Below are 15,832 nucleotides of genomic sequence, written 5' to 3'. Positions count from 1 at the left end.
CATTTTTCATCATACAATTGGGAGGTTAAAATCCGGTGAATTTGAAACTACTGATTAGACTATTACAAAGTGTCCCTGCTTACCATTGAATGGCGATAAAAGAAAGACTGTTGGAGATTCATGACTAAAACTTGGTGGAAAAGTCAGACATAGACTAAAGTTTATTTGTACCAAATATGGTTGAACTGTAAAGAGGATTTTGAATTTTATTAACGATTTATTAACAATTTAAGTGAGATTTTTTTGTTAGGGAGGGTCGCTCTATATAATCACCAAATATCATCATATAATTGGGAGTTTCAGTTTTACTGAGCATTTTTAGAAGAATCGCTCCATATAATCACCAAATATAATCATACAATTGGGGGGGGGGGTCAGGTTTGCTGAGAGTGACACCCACTCAGAATCACATCTCTTCCTGATGAGATGAGCATCAAAGTGTCCCTGCATATCAGTGAACAATGATAAAACAGATTCCTGAACTGAAGAGGACCATCACAATCCAAATCATGACAATGTCAAGAGAAGAATGAGTTATTGACAACTTTGAATATTGTATCAAAATATGTTTATTGAACAGCGTTAAAATGAAGACTGTTGGACATTCACTGAAACTTGATGGGCAAGTCAGGCATAGACTGAAGTTTATTTGTACCAGATACAGTCAGTTTGCAGAAAGGATTCTGAATTAGAAAGATACACGGCACAAATCATATATAACAATTATAATCACATTGTGAAAATGCAACTTATGAAAAGAGTGGATTTCTACCAAAATTAGATGTGGAGGCAGGTGCAAAAATGATGCTAAAACGGTATTTTCAATATAAAATTAAAATTAAAAAAATCTGAAAATTCCATTTAAATTTAAAAGATTGAAATTAGGGCTATATGTCAGGATATAACGTCACAAGAATCTATGGATTATTGACAATTTTGCATGTCGTATCCAGGTGTGATTATCATTAATTAAACCAAATTAAAACAAAGATTATTGGTGGTTCATGATTGGAACTTGGTGGACAAGTCAGAAAGAGACTGATGTTTATTTGTACAAAATAATAATTGGATTGTAGAAAGAATTGTGAATTTTATTAACGATTCAATGGATGCGATCCTTTGGAGTCATTAAAACAAAATACAGGGGTTGTTCCAAAAGTAATGCATCCTATTTTTTAACTTAAAAACAGAAAAGTTGAAGAGCTATGAAGACAGGAGTGGTACCGTTAAAACAAGCGACCTTTTGTGTTTCAGAATTTATTTTTCTACAGCATCACCATCATTCTCAACATACTTTTGCCCGCGATGGGATGGTGGCTGTGTATGGATGCCCAGAGCACGCTTTGTCACTCACATCTCTGTTGCCACTCTGAAATCGACGAACCCATCTCCTAGCTGTGCTGACATTAACTGCATCAGCTTCGTGAACGTTCAACAGATGCCAGTGAATGTTGATTGGACAATTTTTTCTGCATGAAAAAATTCAATAATGCATCTCTGCTTCTGAACAAATAATGTTGCAATGCAGAACTAATTGTAAATTTTATCAATGATTAAATGGTTGGCATTTGTGTGTGTGGTGGTGGTGGTGGTGGTGGTGGTGGTGGTGGTGGCGGGTGTCACCCTGTTGATTGGCATTGCTGAAAACCTTTTTTTTTAAATTCTCAATAAGTTCTTATTAACTTAGCTGATGTATCCAATTTGTTGCATTCGTTTTTGTTTTCATTTATCTGATTATTTCATTTGATGAGGACCAAATCAAAAAATAAATAAAGTTGCCATAGTCAAGATTATCTGCTCTTTTTGACTTCCGGTTTCTGTTATCCATTTGATTGGATAATTAAACATGATGAAGCAGATAAGAAAGCTATTTGGGGATTTCACATCATCTGAGAGGAAGGTAATCATAAATAAGAAGGGACCATATCTTGGTTGTCACCATCATCCTGTCTGTGGAGCAGAAACCGGAAGTCTAAAAAGAGCAGACATTCTTAACTTTAACCAATAAAAATTAAATTCAAAATAAATGTATTCAAGGACAGAAATGATTAAATGTGGTCTCAGAAGAAGCACTACACATAAAGTTTAGCCAAAAAACTAGTTGAATTCATAAATACTGTACAAAAATACAAAATCAATTTTTTTATTTTATTACCTTTTCCAGGATTAATTTCTTCAAATTGTTCATGCGGATCTTCATGGTGGAAATTCACAGTTTTCCAAATGGGATGGATTGAGATCCTATAGACAATAATAATAATAATAATAATAATAATAATAATAATAATGATGATGATGAAAACATTAATTAATCAACTTTTATTAAACATGAATGTTTTATTAGACACAGAGTTTGTCATACTGCCACACAGAAGTAGATAGTGTGAGCCACTCGACATCCAACTGTAAGGTTCTGCTGGGAGATGGCTATTATATGACCCGACACAATCGAATGTGTAAATATCTCCACTGGACGATCTGTAAAAAGTTAGATATTGAATGCAGCAGCAAATCCTGGGAACATGTTTACCAGAAAGAACAGTCGGAAAAAAAAGTCATACATCATCCACTATGACTATGCAATTCCTACATCTACATAACTAGAAACCATAAAACCTGACACAATAATATGGGACAAGAAGGAGAAAGAAGCAACCTTAGTAGAAGTTAGTGTCCCCAGTGATGATGGGTTAAACAGAGCTAAAAGGAAAAAGACAACGAAATACCAAGGTTTTATGAATTACACGAAAAGAAACGGGAATCGTAAGAAGATCTCTATCATTCCAGTTATTAGAGGAGCAACTAGACTCATGAAAAAGAATTTCAAAAACTACCTGGCAAATATACCTGGTGAACCAAGTGCAAGAGAGATTCAAACAATTGTACTTAAAAGGACAGTCAGAATCTTAAAAAGATCTCTCGGTTGGAATATTTAAGTTAGCAGGTGAATGTTTGGCATCTGGTAGGATGCTCCATCCACAACTTGAACAAACTGATGAGAAAAGAAAAAAAAAAAAAAAGTAATAACTGAATCCAAATTTACTTTAAAAATGTTTTTCCTTTTCACCTTGTGAACATTTAATGTTACTAAATATATGGAAGGTCAAAAGGAAAAGCATTATGAGAATGTTATAGTTTGCTTAAAGCATTGTGAATAATGTGTAAGGAGCTGTGATTGAAGACAATGACAGTGCAGTTTGGTAGGAAAAATCACTACTGATATAAGGTAAACAGAATAAATGGCAATATTGAAACATTTCATTAATTTTTCGTTATTAACTATTTATTATTATGATTAAAATTAAATTAATTATTTATTTACCAACATAATGTGTCAAACCAGGATGGTATTAGTGGTGTTATGTCCTTTGAATTTTCGAGGTAAACTTCATCTTCAGAAAGAAGAAACAATTGAAAATATTTTTTCTTCTTTCTAAAGATGAGGTCTACTTATTCATCTTATTTCATTTTCATCAAGCATGTGTACACAGCATGATGATATCTGGAAGTGAAACCTACCCAGTGAGGGTTGAGGATATGTGTTGCTTGGAAAGAAATGAGAATGATACAATGGATGTCTAATTTGAATCTTACAGACAGGCTTGGATCTGTTGAGTTCAAAAAGACATAAAAACTTGGATCGTATCAGGAAATGTATACAGAAGAGTGGACTTCAATGTATGCCCACATTAAAAGAATGGATGAGAGTTTGGGGTTAGTAAATGTAGCCTGTCACCCTCCCTATAGCTTGTCTGTTAAAACAAGCAACTGACAATACATTCGTAACTAATTATAAAAGGTCTTTTTGTTACCTTTCCCATTTCATGAAGGGTTTTTCCAAGGACAATATTAAAGCTGGGTTTGCTGGAGCAGCTGAAAAATTTAAAAAAATGTTGATAAACTGAATTCTGTAATCATTATTTTATCAAAAAAAAAAAAAAAAAAAAAAAAAGAAAAAAAGAAAAAGAACTTCATCTCAGTAAGATTATCAACAACTTTAATCAAATTTTTAAATAAACTTTAACTCATGTTTTTCTATCAATAATAATAATTTATATGAAGTTAAGTATTACATTATCTCAAGTTTTGAGATAAGGATTGATTATTCGTATTATTTGGATTCTTCAGACTGCTGTCCTCATCTTGAGTACCAATTTTCACAACGCTTTGGTTGATGTAACTGCCAATTTTCTTTGGGTGTATTACTTCAAACTCAAGAATTTTTATGTTGAACTCAGGAATCTTTATGGAATTTCAAACAGAACCCTTTATTTAATCCAAGAGAGCAGCATGCTCTTGTTCTGTCAGCCATGACTGGATAGAAGTTCTAAATAATTCACGATTGCATTGTTGGTTTAACCTTAAATCTCCAGGAATGTAACTTATACAATTGAATTTCACCAAATACCTTTTTCACTGCACCATGCAGTGCAGTGGACAAAGTGTTAGATAATAGCATCATATTATGTATCTATCTAGTGATGAGTGGACAATAGAGATTTGAATAGTTACATGTTTTGACAGGTATCAAACTTTGTGACCGGGTCAGTTTGCACTGGAAAGTATCCAAACGGGGACGGACATGGCATGTCAAGTGTCATGTGTTCTGGTTTGCACAAGCAAAGTGTTGAGATGGGTTCGAGATGCTGAAAAAGACAGATGGACTAAACTAGTCTCCTCTCAGAATGGAGACAGAAAATCCCACAAGCCAAGAGTTCATTGATCACTCCTTTTTGATGTGATGAATACCTGGGAGTGAATAAAATATATAAAATCCTACAACATCTTCTATGTCTTGTGAAGCATCTTCCTTAAAGCAGGTCCGGCTCGTCAAGATGGTTGGAGAATCCTCCAGAAGCGACCAGCAGTAGAAACAGATATATTGTCATGTTACATGTATTATATGTTCAAAACCACTAACTGAGTCATGGGCTATTAAGATAGACATTAGGACACGAGGACAACAGTCCGTTATACAACAAACACAACGTACGTACATACATAATTAATCAAGAAAATATAAGTATGATTTAGATAACACATGTATATGCAACATACGTTAATTTGGATAGAGTATAATGCTTGTCTATTAATAGGAAATGAATAATAAAAAATGAATCAATTACAGATAGTTTTGTTTTTTACTGAACTTAAAAATGTATGGTATATAAAGTATATGGATATCTATGAAGATTTGATAGAATGGTGAAAAGGAGTATTAACAAAAACAAACAATCAAAGACATATTTGGTGCATAAATCTTCATAATTATCCATTCATTTTTTTAATAGATCTTTCAGATATATTTTAATATTTAGCAGTAAATCTCATATTTACTGAATACTCACATACTTATGTACTATCAATGCTTCAAGCAAATTATCAATATATATACATTATATATATATATATATAACTGTACATGTGTGTATATATGTATACATATATACACACATGTACAGTTGCATCCAGGAAAAGAAAAAACTTTCTTCTTTCTTTGTTTAATCAGGTTGTTTTGCTGTGTTAATCGTATATCATGATTATTAATTCATCATCTTGGCTCATTTCACTGGCGCCAAGACTTTCAAATTCTCAATATTTTGTTTTTCTTTCAATATGAATATTCAATATGAATTGTACAATAGACTCATTGAGATGTTGTCTTGTTTCCAGAAACTTTGTTCTTTCAGTGATGACTAACCTTCTCTTTGATCTGACTTTATTTTTTATTATCTCACCAATTTCTGTGAAGGTCACATCTTTCACATTTCTTGGATATGTCAGATATCTAAGCTAATTGACCCCTATTATCCGGTCTTTTGTCCAAAATCGTTGGCACACCTTGATTAACAATCCTAGTCAGTTTTCTTTGTCTATCTTGGTAAATAACGTCCACTCCATTGTTTTCCCGATAAACCCATTTTCTATACCTTTGTTATTTATGATAAACTTAGTTCTTCTTGCTATTTTGTCATACTTCTTTTTTCTCTTTCTTTTACAAACACTTTAGGGGGGGGGGAAGCAGGAGACAATGCCGATAGTATCAAAATTTGATATGTCATTAACATGGCACAACACAGATTTTTAAAATATTGAGAAAACGTTTTTCTTTATTAGGTTGAAAAGAAAGTTCTTGCAGAATTTTTTATTTTGATTTCAAATTATCTATTTTCAAATAAGTTTTCATTATATCATTTTAAAGAGCGTTTTTCCTTCTATCTAATCGTCTAAATTACAATTGTTTTAAAACAAGTATGTATTCTTTTTAGAATGTTGAATACAAGATGATTCGCACAATTTTCTTATTTCAATTTGAGCTAGGCTGAAAAACTGCTTAAACAGCTCGCGATATCAATGAAGCATTTAGTCCAGGAATCACTACTGAACACACAACACAATGGTAGCTTAAGAAATTTTGTGGCAGTGACGAGAGTCTTGAATATGATAAGCATAGTGGCCCATCATTGGCTGTTGACAATGATCAATTAAGAGCCTTAGTCGAAAACAATCCCTGCTTCTGAATTAGATGTAACATATACAATAATTTCAAACCACTTGAGAGAGATTGAAAAGACAAAAAACTTGATAAATGAGTGTCTCACAAGTTAAACGGCAACCAAAAAAAATGCTGCTATGAAGTGTTATCTTCCCTACTTTTATGCAAGAAGAAGCACTCGTTTCTTGGCCAGGTTCTGACTTGGGATGATAAATGGGTTCTTTACGACAACCAACGATGTTCAGCTCAGTGGTTAGACGCTGATGAAGCTCTACGACACTTCCCGAAGCCAGAGTTAGACCAAAAGAAGGTCATGCTGACTGTTTGGTAGTCTGTAACCGGTCTCATCTATTACAGTTTTTTGAATGCAGGTGAAACCATTATGGGGAAGAAGTACTGTCAACAAATGAATGAATTGCATCAGAAACTTCAACAACAACACCCAGTATTAGTCAACAGGAAAAGCCCAATTCTCCACTACAACAATGCTTGACTGCACATTGCTAAACTAACCCTGCAGAAGTTGAACGAATTTGGTTACAAAACTCTGCCTTATCCACCATACTCTCCAGACCTCTCACCTACGGACTACAACTTTTTCAAGTATATCTCAACAACTTTCTGCGTGAGAAATGCTTCAAAAACCTAAGCGATATCAAAATGCTTTCAGCAACTTTATCGCCACCAGAACACAAGATTTTTACATTACTCGTTTAAATATACTTGTTTTGCACTGGAAAAAGTGTGTTGATTTTGATGGTACTTATTTCAATCAATAAATTTTTGTTTTGAGATATGTTCATCTGAATTTAAAAGTTAAGAATCACAAGAACTTTATTGTCAACCTGATATTACATCTCTGGTGAATACACAAAAATAAGTATTGAAGATTAAGAATTGTAATATTTTATAACTGAAAGACTTTTAAAACACTATTTTTTTTTACTTTAAATTAGTGTTTACAATGAATTTTTCTTTTAGCTTTATAATTAGAAATTTAAGGAATGAAAGGGAAATTTCATTGTTTGATTAGAACTGGTTGCCAGGGATCAAAAATCAAAACTTCAGTTTAAAAGAATTGGAGAAAGAGAGAGAATAGTTCAAGAAAAGTGAAAGCATTAGAAACAAGCAGAGAGAGAAATAAGTATAGGAAGAAAAAGAAGAAGAGAAAGGCATAGAGAGAGGCCGATAATCATAGAGAAGGAGACAAACATAGAAAGAGATAAGTGTAAGGAGAGAGAGAGAGGAGGGGGAAGGAAATGAGTGTGGAGAGAGAGAGAGAGAGGAGGGGGAAGGAAATGAGTGTGGAGAGAGAGAGAGAGAGGAGGGGGAAGGAAATGAGTGTTGAGAGAGAGAGAAAGAGAGAGAGAGAGAGATAAGAGAAACGAGCACAGAAAGAGAGAAAGAGAGAGACATAGGGACAGACAGATGATCATAAGAAGAGAAAGGTTGGGAGAAAGACAAACATAAAGAGAGGGTGCATGTAAAGTCCAATTCTGCCATCCCTATTTGATTTCTATACAATGTTAGAGCTAGTGACTGCTAATAACATATTGTTATTTAGTAAACAAGCAAAGAACATTAATTTTCCTCTACTTAACTGATCAGTTAATTATGTTATAGTATATCTTTTTTGTGGTGTTTTCATCTTATTGGATTCCATATATCTGTCTGGGATGTTAAGAATCTGGATGCCAGGAAAGCAACTGGTTTTGACAACATCCCAGTCATAAAATGTTAAAGAAGCTGCAAAGCTCCTATTCTTATAACGTTGTTCAATCATTGTTTTTTGTTTTTTTTACATGGAGTTCACCACTTATCAAGGCCCAAGGGCCACTCGGGGATAAGGGTTATTGTTTGTACAGTAATCAATGGGATAGTGTAGTAATAGTATTGGAGAATTGATAAAGTGTCATTACTTAAGGGGGCGGTTCATCAGGAATTTGTTTGTGTTGGACTTGAAGACATCCAGGTTGAAGTCAGGAGGGAAACAGGCAAGCGGAACAGAGTTCCACAGGCGTGCAGTTCTGAGAAAGAAGCTTTTTTTCATGGAATCTACGTTTTTATTTAGGCACAGATAAGGAGTGGGGAAAATTATTGACGGTGGTTTCAGCTAGTCGGGTGTTTTTTTGTTGTTTAAAAGTGCTTCACATCACCTTGGAAAATTTTGTAAGCCTTTCCAGTATTTAAAAATATTGGAGATTGGTCTTCTGCATCGCAGTACAGACCTATGATTCCTCTGCATATCATGAGTAAGTTGTTTGAATCTGTGATAAGTCAAGAAGTTGTCAACAGCTGACATGCTGACTAATAAGACATGCCTGTCGGTCACACCTCAGTGACCGGTTGATAGTGGTATAACTCATATTATTTGGATTCATCGGATTACTGTTCTTGTCTTGAGTGTGATATACTTGAAGAAGGTGGGAGGTTACATCGACTGAAACGTTGTGAAAATCACACTCAAGATGAGAACAGTAGTCCGATGAATCCAAATAATATGAACAGTTGTTAAATGCAACGTTAACAAATTCTTAAATTATCAAATTGTGACCATTTCATCCATCACCGACATATGACATAATCATGTTGACACACCAGTCCTCATTAAGTCACTGAAGTTTAGCAATGGTGAGCCTGGTTAGTATCAGATGAGTGATCATTTGGGAATAATAGATGCTATATGTAGAAAGACATTGACATCTTCCTACAAGAACTGCAAAAATGTAATGTCATTTCTCATGACAAGGATATACAAACAGCTGGGTACTACTTGTGAATTAGATATTCCCAAGAAACTTCTTCCTTTGGATGAAGCTAGTTCAATCCACCTAAGTGTGCTGCTTTGATTCATTCCTAACTAACGACCTCATTAACCCTTATCTTTGAGTAGATTCTTGGTCTTGATAAACGTTGACTCATCAATACAAAATTCCAAAAAAAAAAAACAAATTGCTGAAGAAATTCGTCCTTTCAAGAATTCATAAATGGACCATTAAACATTTGGCAGTACAATAAATTTACTTTGTTAAAATAAGTTTTGTCTATTCACAAAAATATTCAAAGATGCAACACTTTCCACAAAATAATCTGCATTAAATAAAGTTGACATTTTTTATTAGTTTAGAAAGTTTTTTTATGTTTTTCATTTGATTTTTAGGGTTTTTTTTTTCAAATTCAAGAAGCTTTTATTTATTTGCAACTATTTTTTTGTAAATTTATTTTCTTTTTATGTTAGTTTACTCCTGAAGTTGCATAAAAACGAAAATAAAAATTGTTTTTACAATCAATTTCTTTCTCTCAGATAAAGCACAATGTTTTAAGTCAATAAATCTTGATACTCCCTAACACACACACACACACACACACACACACACACACACACACACACACACACACACACACACACACACACTTACATATAAAAATATCAAAGCACACAAAGAGAGAAGTTCCATGGGAACTTACATTCACCAAATTTGACCAAAATACTAGATGAACTATTCAGAAAAAGTAAAAGTATTATCAATCTAAATCAGTCCATGTTATTTAATATTTGTCTTAGTGAAATATGATGCCTAAATATGCACCAAGTATATATATTATGTCATGTGTCCACATGAAATGTGATAAGGAGGCATAATATTTATCTATCAGTATTTACTTCAAAATGGCATAATATAAACATATTATAAGGTATTTACAACTTCTCTTCCAATTTGCGGATTTTAATCATGTCAAAACGCACTTTATTTCGTTTTGATGGATTAAGTGTTGCTATTTCTTCTGATGAGTTAAGGGTAAAACAGATTCACTGATTGATATAATAATTAAGTGATTGATTTTGTGCTACGAAACAGATACCATCAAGAATTGTAAATGTCAACTGAATTAAAGGAATAAATTATAAGATGATCAACATCATGAATTTTGGAATATAAATTATTGTCATTTGTTCTCCATATTGCTCTGTAATTACATTGAGCTTCTTGAATAAGGATTGGTGTATAGTATAAGATATATAGTATAAGAAAATAAAGTATATTTCCACAGATATATATATATATATATATAATATAAAGCTGAACGTCTGTGTGTGTGTCTGGTCACAAATAGGCTACTACATGGTTGATTATTTTAAAAAACTGATTACATATAATGATAGAAGATGTATCGAGGATCAGGAATGGGTATGTTTGATCTGGCAGAACGGTGGTTCATTAAAATTGTGGAGTCTGCGTTCGCGCCTGGCCCCCAAAGTATGGAAATAAAAAATGAAAAAAAAAAAAAAAACGTTTACAAGGGTTTTTGATATAGATGTATATAAGAATACTTTGATAAGTATGTTTCAACTTAAATAGGGATGGTATAATAAAATTGTGGGGTCTGTGTTCGCGCCTGTACTCCATGGAAATATGGCACAAACTTTAACAAAGACTTTTCATATCTATTTGCGTAAGTATACTTTGATAATTATGTTTCAGTTTGAAGAAATATAGTATAATAAAATTATTGGGTGTTCGTTCGCACCTGACCTCCATAGAATTTAAATATGTCACAAAGTTTAACAAGGTTTTTTTAAAAGAGGTGAGAGTCCACAATAACACCTTAACTTTAATCCTAATTCACGTTAGCTTTTATTTATGTTTTTGAGTTGAATCATATTGTGTCGAATACATTCACCTCATAAATTCACATTCTTAAAGTAAAAGCCAAAATAAAGTCGAAACTTTAAACAATTCTTGACACAAATTTTGCATAAGTGTTTTTTAACTTCTCCACTTGCACATGGCACTCTTCGAAAATAGATAAATAATAAAAAATAAGAACGTTACTTGTTATTGTGTCAAAAAAAGGAAAAAATCCTGCTCACGTGATTACGTGTCTTTTTAAAAACATTTGCATAACCTTTTTATTTTTATATCTGTTTAAGCTTATTTTTGTCAGTGTACTAGAAGGAATTCAGTTGATTACAACCCTTTCTACGTGTTCTTTACATTACAATAGTAAAACCCTGAATCTGACGGCGCAATACTACACCGTTCAATACTGTAAAACTGAAACGAAGCTGTTCTGCTTGAAAAGGGCTCCATTTTCTGATTTATATTTATATCGATTCTTTGCTTTAAAAAACTAAAGTAATTACGTGTTTACTTTTTTAATATCCCATTTTGCTGTTTCGGATTATTTTACTAAAGTAAGTAAAGCTTCATTATTTTTCAAAACTGTTTTTGTTTCTTTGTTTTTCGATATTTCGTCGATATTATTTAGTAAGAGTGTTTAGCAGAAAAGCCAACAAACGACTACCTGAAAAAATAAATATACAAGAAATAAATGTTACCATAGTCAATAAAAGTTCAGTTCATGTTTTTTTTTTGTTTTGAAATAGTTTTAAATGTTCTTTACTTGAAATAATTTCAGCAAACCAAAATTAAAACGAAATTTGAAGCGATAACTACTTAAATGAATTTTTATATAAACTACACATGCCATAATCGAATATTCCTCAAGCATAAAATAATGGAAAACATTAAAATATGTTTATAAATATTCCTTACATTGATGGAACTCTCTCAGGTGCCCCTCCTTCAAATTGAAAACGGGGCTCTCCATTTCAAAGTCGCTGCCATTTTGATTTTTTTTTAAACCGGTTTGTGAATTAAAAAAATTTTTTTTTTTACAAACTACTTAAAAATACAAACCAATGAACTTTTCTACCATAAAAGTAACTTTTATTGACTATGGTAATATTTATTTATTGTATATTTATATTATTATATTTCCGCGAAAATTATCTTTACTTTCATCATATTTTGCTTAGGGTAAAATTTTTGAGTATCAAAACCTACCTCTTAACAACCCCTTCCTTTTCATAACCTATCATACTTTCATCAATCACAGTCCATTTTCTGTAGGCCGTTTATGACACCAGTCAACGACGGGTACTTCTGCTAGTGTATATGTATATATATATATATATATATATATATATATATATATATATATGCACAAATTGATTGCATTTTAGTTTGTTTTTATGAGACACTTTCAGTTTTGGCAACGTTCAGTTTCCAAAATATTTTCACTTGTGTCTGTTGGCAAGTTTCCAAAGTTGAAATAAGCCAAAGACGAAACGTAGAAGACGAATCTCAAGCACCATTTTTAGATACAAAACGGAAAGCATTCAATCACATTTCTCCAAACAGACCAGAGTTTGTTTTTTTTTTGTTCTGTTTTTTTTTCCGGTTATCAGTTTGCTTCAAAGCACATATCTAAAGCAAAACCATATCTAAGCTGTAAACAAACTATAAATTTGCCGAGAACAACAAATCAAGTACTCAAGTTCATTTAATATTTATTACAAGAGTGTTAATAAAAAAGAAAAAGAGTTTCACCAGTTTTACTAACAAAAGCCTGCAGAGAAAAGAAACAAACTTAATGAATTAAATGATTACGAATTAGATAACATGAATAAAAAAAAATGGCTATGATAAGCCAACAATATTGGCGGACATTCCGATGAGATTACTCATCTTTTCTCTTAATTCTAATGAGTGTACACTCTCCATTAAAAAATTATGCTTCGCCAGTGTTTGCACTAATATTCATATAAAATAACGGATGAATTGGTGAAGTTTAAAAAAGAAATTAAAAAAAAAAGAAAAAACGTTTCAAACAGGAAAGTTTTAAAAAAGTAGAAAAATAAAGAGAAAAATGTATAAATTGGTATAGAAACAAAGAAAAATTGAATGTTTAATTATTGAAACGGATTGAAAGCGGGCTGTCTGACTTGCTATTTGCTTTCTTAATTCCCTTGGTAGTTTTGACATGTTTTTGTAGTTAAATTCATCAAAATGTTACCCAAATGCATTACTCCAAATTCGCCCCTGTCTCTGAAAAACAATCTTTTTATTCAAGCCGGCAGCATCTCATTTGCATATTAAGTAACAATCTTGTTACTAAATGTAGCAATATGAAAAAAGTTGAAATTGTTTAGCATATTTCAATAATGGAATATATAGAAAGAGCTTGATGAGCTAAGAAATAATCTTTTCAAATTTTTACTAGCGAGGCCTGTGGAAATTCCATAACAGACTCTTTCATATGTAGTATATTGATGTTGGCATTCTGTGGAGACGGCCTGATATTACTGTAGCTCTTTTGTTAAAACTGCAAAAGTATTTATCTAAGTGAGCAGGAACGCCTCGCATAGCCCGGTCGTAAAATATGCTTAAATATGATATTTTAATTTATGCAGATTTTGTATATATATATTATAGTCAGTTTTCTATGGATTATTACATATTATGAAGTTGTGATTTCAAAAATAAAAAATATGTATCCATGTGACTTGGGTGCATCAGCTTGAATCGAAACCGAAACCAAAACTTATGAAGAAATATATATATATATAACTTGAGTTCCTTCAGTTATAATCAGAACCAAAACTTATGAAGAAATATATATATATATATAACTTGAGTTCCTTCAGTTATAATCAGAACCAAAACTTATGAAGAAATATATATACATATAACTTGAGTTCCTTCAGTTATAATCAGAACCAAAACTTATGAAGAATTCTTGGTAAAATTATTTATATTAAAAAGTTTATGACTTTAGTGCCATCAGCTTTAATCAAAATAAAAAACCAAAACTTATGAAGAATTCTGGATAAAATTATTTATTACAAAAAGTGGAAGGTCATAATTAACCAACAGTCACTCGGAATAAAAAAGATGTAAGCGTGACACAGGAAATAACACTCACGCTATCGTATTGATATATAGATAATCTAATAAGCTATGATTATTTTTGTGCCTCACACATTTGGATATTTTTTTTCTTTAAGACCATATACATTTCGTCACATTTTTTTCACACCACTTTTTCAGTAAAAATTCTATATTTTTGTTAAAACACAAAATAAAGCAATAAAATTTGCCATAAAAGTGTATTTTTGTGCAAAGGATTCGAATATGGCACTGAAAATCTCCAGAAATTTATGGCTTACAAGTAATCTGCAGTAAATGCACATGTTGCAATACCATAAAATTTCTATGTATCCATTAAAAAAAAAATTAGAGAAGTCAAAAGTGAATTGTAATGCGTTTTATGTACAAGAAACTGAATACAAGACTGTTAAAAAACTGAATATATTGCAAAATTTCTTTGGTATTATTGTAGATTAACACCTGATAAATCGTCTCCACCTGTTTACCCAAAATATGTAATTCTTTTTTTTAGGCTGTATATGACCATGCTAAAAAAACCTTGGCAGAAAAAAAAAAAACAATAAAAATAAAAATTTGATGTGAAATAATCTTAAATTTTTGGGTCATTCTAACGTTTTAGGGCAGTTAACCATAACTTTTTTCTATGGGAAATAAATTTCTTTTCAACAATTATGTGTGTTTTGAAGAAGGTTTTTGTAGGAGGAGGATTTCTATTCAGACTTCGGGTTAGTGGTAGGGCTAGAGGCAATTATGTGTGAACACCCTAGAAACTTGGCTGACAGAAAAAAACAACCAAGAGTGGGGGGTTAGTTGCACATATATTATGTATACATGTAAAAAATTACACTATTTCCAGGCCATTCTAGCATTTTAGAGCAATTAATTTATTTTTCTATGAAAGACTAATGGTATGCATATTTAAGGGGATGTGGGGTCTTCTTTTAGATAATTATGTGTGGTTTTAAGATGGTTTGTACGATGGGGGGGGCTTGCCACTCGGATTTAGGGTTATTGGTAGAGTTATGGAATCGTTTTTATTTTGAAGTGGGTGGCATTCGGACCTAGGGTTAATAGTAGGGTTAAAGGAGATTTGAGGGGGAGGGGCTTGTCTGTCAGATTTAAGGTTAATGGTACAACAGGTTCAAGGGAGGCACTTTTTGGAGATGGGCTGGTCACTCAGATCTAGATTTAGTGGTAGCATGTATTTATTTATTTATTACATTTTCACCCCCAACAATGCACAGTACACCTTTGATGTAGGGGGCTACTATAAGGGACATAAGTTGCAGGGATACTATGTAGGGAGTTGAGCAGCAAGATGTCCATTCACATTACACTTGAACTTCTTCATGTCAGTACATTTGGGGAAGCAGGAACCTGGGAAGGAATTCCAAAGTCTAGCAGTTCTAAGGAAAAAACTATAAGAGTAAAAGGCTTTCTTACACCCAGGGATCTCTACTGTGGAGGGGTGGGACTTTGCTGCTTGTCAGGTTTGTTGGAGGTATTTACGCCAAGGGGGTACAATGGCTTGTAGTTTGTTGGAGCATCCACTATTAAAATACTTGTAGAACAAGCAGAAAGATGCAATACTTCGTTGATG

General features: G+C 32.5%; 1 protein-coding gene across 2 annotated transcripts in view; it reads right to left on the bottom strand.

Annotated features, from left to right (window-relative positions):
- LOC145269539 (AP-5 complex subunit beta-1-like) overlaps positions 1-15,832 on the bottom strand; it is a 104,048-nt gene that overhangs the window by 25,809 nt on the left and 62,407 nt on the right. For both annotated transcript variants that reach the window (XM_080125300.1, XM_080125304.1), the window contains exons 17-18: positions 3,813-3,873; positions 2,156-2,241 (exon numbers count right to left, since the gene is read on the bottom strand). In XM_080125300.1, coding sequence (XP_079981426.1) covers positions 2,156-2,241; positions 3,813-3,873 — 147 coding nt within the window. The remainder of the gene's footprint in view (positions 1-2,155; positions 2,242-3,812; positions 3,874-15,832) is intronic.

The sequence above is a fragment of the Euprymna scolopes genome, chromosome 4 (genome assembly GCF_053919585.1).
Source record: "Euprymna scolopes isolate OS-2025 chromosome 4, ASM5391958v1, whole genome shotgun sequence".
Lineage (NCBI taxonomy): Eukaryota > Metazoa > Mollusca > Cephalopoda > Sepiida > Sepiolidae > Euprymna > Euprymna scolopes.
The sequence above is the reverse complement of the archived record's forward strand: the minus strand, read 5'-3'. Positions and strand labels throughout refer to the sequence as shown.